The 6,267-nt window shown below is 36.3% G+C and overlaps 1 protein-coding gene across 3 annotated transcripts in view; it reads right to left on the bottom strand.

Moving 5' to 3' along the window:
* Window positions 1-1,003: 1,003 nt before the first annotated feature.
* Window positions 1,004-6,267, bottom strand: part of mtus2b (microtubule associated tumor suppressor candidate 2b) — a 42,554-nt gene continuing 37,290 nt past the window's right edge. For all 3 annotated transcript variants that reach the window (XM_061877863.1, XM_061877864.1, XM_061877865.1), the window contains exon 14: window positions 1,004-5,393. In XM_061877863.1, coding sequence (XP_061733847.1) covers window positions 5,183-5,393 — 211 coding nt within the window. In that variant the 3' untranslated portion in view covers window positions 1,004-5,182. The remainder of the gene's footprint in view (window positions 5,394-6,267) is intronic.

Raw genomic sequence — 6,267 nt, 5'->3', positions numbered from 1 at the left:
ATACACACAAAGACTGACAAGATATACAGTAAAATAACATGCGTTTACAGAAGGGATCCTAAAAATGCAGTCATAAAAAAATACACATTTTGCAAGTGTTCATTCTCGTGTAGACAAAAACATTGAGGCTGCCAGTGATATTATTTAGAAAATAATGAATTTATCAACACAACGCTGCAAAAGAATCACTGTGAGAAAAAAGTTGTAAAATAAGGCTTTATTTTTGTAATATTACACTATTTTCTGCTAAAATGAGCAGTTTTTAGTAATACTACAATTGTATTGTTTGTTTTTTTAAATATGACAAGTTTATTCTTGTAAAAAGATTTTTTTCTTGTCATGTTAAATGTTAAATCCTCATAATATTATGTTATAATAGTCTCACATTACAACTTTGTTCTCGCAATATTATATCATTTTGTTGTGTATTCTGACTTTGTTTATGATCATTGTGTTCCCATATATACAGAATCTTTTTTTGTGTGTATATACATACGTTTGTAAAATGTATGTGTGCGTATATATATATATATATATATATATATGTATATATATATATGTATATATATATATATATGTATATACATATATGCTTACATATATACATATGTATAAATACATATATACATATGTATAAATATATATGTATATATATATATACATAAATATGTATGTATATGTATATATAAATATATATACATGCATACATACATATATATGTATATATATATATATATATATATATATGTATGTATGTATGTATATATATTTATATATACATATGCATACATATTTATGTATATATATATACATATATATTTATACATATGTATATATGTAAGCATATATGCATATATATATATATATATATATATATATATATGTATATACACGTATATATGTACTGTATATGTACATATATATACACACATACACATATATATTCATATATACTGTATATATAAAAATATGTACATATATAAAAGTATATATACATATATACGTGTATATATGTATCTATATATTAATATGTACATACATTTATACCCGTGTATATATACATGTTTATACATACATGTATATATTGATTGAATGATTGAAACTTTTATTAGTAGATTGCACAGTTCAGTACATATTCCGCACAATGACCACTAAATGATAACACCCGAATACATTTTTCAACTTGGGGTTGGGGTCCACGTTAATCAATTCATGGTATATATATATACATATATATATGCATACTAGGGGTGTAACGGTACACAAAAATTTCGGTTCAGTATGTACCTCGGTTTAGAGGTCACGGTTCGGTTCATTTTCGGTACAGGAAGAAAACAAAAAAATATAAATTTTTGGGCTATTTATTTACCAAATTTGTAAAAAAATGGCTTTATCCTTTTAACATTGGGAACACTATAATAATTCTGGCCACGTTAATCCACGACTTGTTGCTTGGATTAAATAAAATGACAAAACTTTTCTCCTACATTTAAAAAGTGCAACATTAAACAGTTTCAAGTCAACTCATCATGCTTAAATTATTAGCCTTTGGTAAGCCTGTAGTTGATTTTTATTATGCAAATGTTATATTTGTGTCAACGTGTGATAGCAGGGACCCTGCCATTCAAAACTAGGCTGCTACATTACTATGATTAATTTAACTATAGCTGAAAAAATAGTACAATAGCAATAGCAAATGGAGTTCATGTAGGCTTTGTGATGCTCTTACATTATTATATACACTCAGACTCTTCATTTAACATGATGTCCTTTTTTGCTGCTTTAACACAGCTCAATCAACACGCTCCGTAACACCCCCCCCCCCCCCCCCCCCCCCCACACACACACACACACACACGCACACACCGTAAAATGAGCTAACGTTACGCTAAAAGCTAATTAGCCTTCACCTCAAGCCAGGACTGCGAGTGAGCTGAGCTGCACCCTGTTTCCAGAAGGTCAACGGGCTCATAGTGATGTTAGTAGTAGTTGACTGGGAGGTGTTTTTTTATCATTTGGGGAGTGTACGCTGCCTTGTGTTCACCTGCTAAACACCTATCTGCTCGATGTTGAAGCATTTACTACATGGGCTCTGAATACTCACTGCTGATTGGTTGTTACCGCTCTGAATACGCACTGCTGATTGGTTGTTACCGCTCTGAATACGCACTGCTGATTGGCTGTTACCGCTGTGGTTGTAACCAATCAGATGTTTGTGTGGGTGGGACAATGCTGGGTGCTGTGTAGTAGACAGATGCAGAAAGCAGATCAGCTTGTTAAGACTTTAGCTTAGGCGGCTACTTTATATGTTCGTGTGGAAACTCGTTCGGTACTCCTTTGCACCGAACCGAAACCCCTGTACCGAAACGGTTCAATACAAATACACGTACCGTTACACCCTTAATGCATACATATATACACATGTATATAAACTATCTATTGATAGCTCACTGCTGCTACATTTAAACATGATTTAATCTACAATACTAATAACTAAGATGTCATAATAAATTGAAATTGCTTGACCCGTTTCTGTATATCAAGTAAAATTACCATTACAGCAATTATTGACCTGCATCCTTTTTCATTTATCATAACAGTTTTCATTTCAATGCTGTCCAAATATTATCAAAATGAAACTAGAGTGCCACATTAATGATTATTATATTGTTTGCTTCGCCATATTGTACCGAGTAGCCAGCGTCTACGGTTTTCATCACGTCTCATGTTCGTGACATCAAAATATGGCCTGCGGTTGAACCGTCTCAGGTTCAATTCCTGTGAGATACATTTCATGGCTCAGGCGCCCTTGAGCAAGGCACCGGATACCACTGATTGGCTGCAGAACACTTCTAGACAGGGACGTTTTTTGATCCGCTCAGAGGTCACAGTTCGTGCATGTAAACACACGTGCTGTTAAACTGTAGACAAACATGGCGCTTGATGGAATGTTGCTGCTGGAAGAAGATGGACGCCATCGTGTCCTGATATCAACGTATGATCGACCTGTAAATCTGAAGAGTATCGTCCTGAGTGCTCGATGACTAATGAAGGCAAAATGACAGTCAGGGCCCCTTTGATCATTTGTACACACAAATAGTAGTCTTTGTTCGTGTGTACACACAAGTATTAGTCTTTGTTCATGTGTACACACAAATAGTAGTCGACACACAAATGTTGGTATTTGTTCATGTGTACACAAAAGTAATAGTCTCTGTTCATGTGTACACACAAATATTAGTCTCCGTTCAAGTCTACACACAAATAGTAGTCTTTGTCGATGTGTAAACACAAATACTAGTCTTCATTCATGGGTACACACAAATAGTCTTTGTCAATGAGTACACACAAATACTAGTCTTTTTTAATGTGTACACACAAATATTAGTCTTGGTTAATGTGTACACACAAATAGTAGTCGACACACAAATGTTTGTATTTGTTCATGTGTACACACAAATATTAGTCTCTGTTCAAGTCTACACACAAATAGTAGTCTTTGTCGATGTGTACACACAAATACTAGTCTCTGTTCAAGTCTACACACAAATAGTAGTCTTTGTCGATGTGTAAACACAAATACTAGTCTTCATTCATGGGTACACACAAATAGTAGTCTTTGTTAATGAGTACACACAAATACTAGTCATCATTCATGTGTACACACAAATATTGGTCTTGGTTAATGTGTACACACAAATATTAGTTATGTGTACACAGCCTTTGTTCATGTGTCCGCACACATAATAGTCTTTGTTCATGTGTACACAGTCTTGGTTAATGTATACACACAAATATTACTTTTTGTATTTGTACACACAAACAGTGTTTGTTCATGCGTTCACTGTCTTTCTTTTGTTTGTGTACAGTCTTTCTTCATGTGCAGTTTTTATTCATGTGTACACACAACTAGTCTTTGTTCATGTGTGCAGTATTTGTTCATGTGTACACAAATATTAGTATTTGTTCATGTGTACACACAAATATTAGTCTTTGTTACTGTGTCAACACAAATAGTAGTCTTTGGTCATGTGTACACACAATAGTCTTTCTTCATGTGTACACACAAATAGTCTGTCCATGTGTACATAGTCTTTATTCAATGTGTACACACAAATATTGGTCTTTATTGTGTACACACAAATACTACTCTTTGTTCATGTGTACACACAAATAGTAGTCTTTGCTTACGTGGAAACACAAATAGTGTGTTCATGTGTACACAGTCTTTGTTCTTGTACACACACAAATAAGTCTTTGTTCTTTTTCACACACATTATTTGTTCATGTGTACACACAAATATTGGTCTTTATTCATGTGTACATAAAAATAGTAGTATTTGTTTATGTGTAAACATAAATATTAGTCTTTGTTCATTTGTACACACAAATAATAGTCTTTATTAATGTGTACACACAAATAATAGTATTTATTAGTGTGTACACAAAAATAATAGAATTTATTCATGTGTAAACACAAATAGTGTGTTCATGTGTACACAGTCTTTGTTCTTGGACACACACAAATAGTATTTGTTCATGTGTACACACAAATAATAGTCTTTAGTCATGTGTACACACAAATGGTATTTGTTCATATGTACACACAAATAGTAGTCTTTGGTCATGTGTACACACAAATAGTAGTCTTTGGTCATGTGTACACACAAATAGTAGTCTTTAACTCATGTGCACACACAAATAATAGTATTTGTTCATGTGTACACACAAATAGTAGTCTTTAGTCATGTGTACACACAAATAATAGTATTTGTTCATGTGTACACACAAATAGTAGTCTTTAGTCATGTGTACACACAAATAATAGTATTTGTTCATGTGTACACACAAATAGTAGTCTTTAGTCATGTGCACACACAAATAATAGTATTTGTTCATGTGTACACACAAATAGTAGTCTTTAGTCATGTGTACACACAAATAGTAGTCTTTAGTCATGTGTACACATGAACAAATAGTATTTGTTCATGTGTACACACAAATAATAGTCTTTAGTCATGTGTACACACAAATTGTCTTAGTTCCTGTGTAGGTGCAAATTGTTTTAGTTCCTGTGTGCAGTTTGTACACATTTAAAAATGCACCACAAGGGGGCGTCTATAGAAAGAGTCAAGTGTGCACCTGCAGGGTGAACACAGGGGAGGCAGCAAGCGGGTGAAGGTCACTGGTGGAAGGAGTGCGGGCGTGCGGGTGAGCCGGGTCCTGAGGCGGGCGGGCGGTGGACGGGGGAGCAGCTGGGCGACATGCGGGGGCTCAGCTCGCCCGTCTGGAGACGCCACAGCAGCTCCTCGTTGGTGCGACTCAGACGCTTCTTCTCCGTGTTCTCCTTCTCCACGTTCACCTGCAGGTTGGCGTTCTCCTCCGACAGTTGCCTGGCGACGGAGCGGACACGTTAGTGAAAGCCGTGTGCGAAGACTACCTGCTGGGGTCTCTTTCAATAAGGGCCTCCATTTTGGTGCCTCAGAGCAGTGTTTTTCAACCTTTTTTGAGCCGAGGCACTAGAGATGCGCGGTTTGCGGTATCATCCGCGGATAAACCGCGGGTCGGGCGGTTGACATGACGAAAAAATAGATTTTAATTAGATTCGGGCAGGTGGCGGTTGAACCATCCGGAAATATTTGATATGCATGGTTCTGTGATCGGTATCCTTTGCCATTCAAAGTGCCATTTAAGACCAGTGTCACAAAGTGAAGAAGAAAATAAGAGACGCCATTATTTTCCTGAATGACTGCCGGTAGTCACCCAGATAATAAGTGTTAGAGCGTGCTATGAAGCCATTGGTAGTTTACGATCTGTTTGACAGTCCAGCATCATGTTGTGTGTGGCTTCCGCGGCAACACGCACACGACTGCGAGGCATACTGGGTGACACAGAGTACACTAATGGTTGTGATATAAACAATTTTAACACTCTTAGTAATATGCGCCACGCTGTGAAGCCACACCAATTAAGAACGACAAACACATTTCGGGAGAACATCCTCACAGTAACACAACATAAACGCAACACAATAAATACCCATAATCCTTTGTATTCATGACACTGCCTGACTATTTTATACACCCCCCTCCCCTCCTGCGTCGGTAAGGTGGGCGGGGTTGGGGGGGCGGGGGTGTAAAATATATTCAGGAAGTGTCACGGATACAAAGGATTATGGGTATTTGTTGTGTTGTGTTACTGTGAGGATGTTGTCCCGAAATGTGTTTGTCAATCTTGTTGGGTGTGGGCTTCACAGCGTGGCGCATA

Source organism: Nerophis ophidion, linkage group LG18, assembly GCF_033978795.1.
Source record: "Nerophis ophidion isolate RoL-2023_Sa linkage group LG18, RoL_Noph_v1.0, whole genome shotgun sequence".
NCBI lineage: Eukaryota > Metazoa > Chordata > Actinopteri > Syngnathiformes > Syngnathidae > Nerophis > Nerophis ophidion.
Note: the sequence above shows the minus strand (reverse complement) of the source record. Positions and strands in the feature narration are given on the sequence as shown.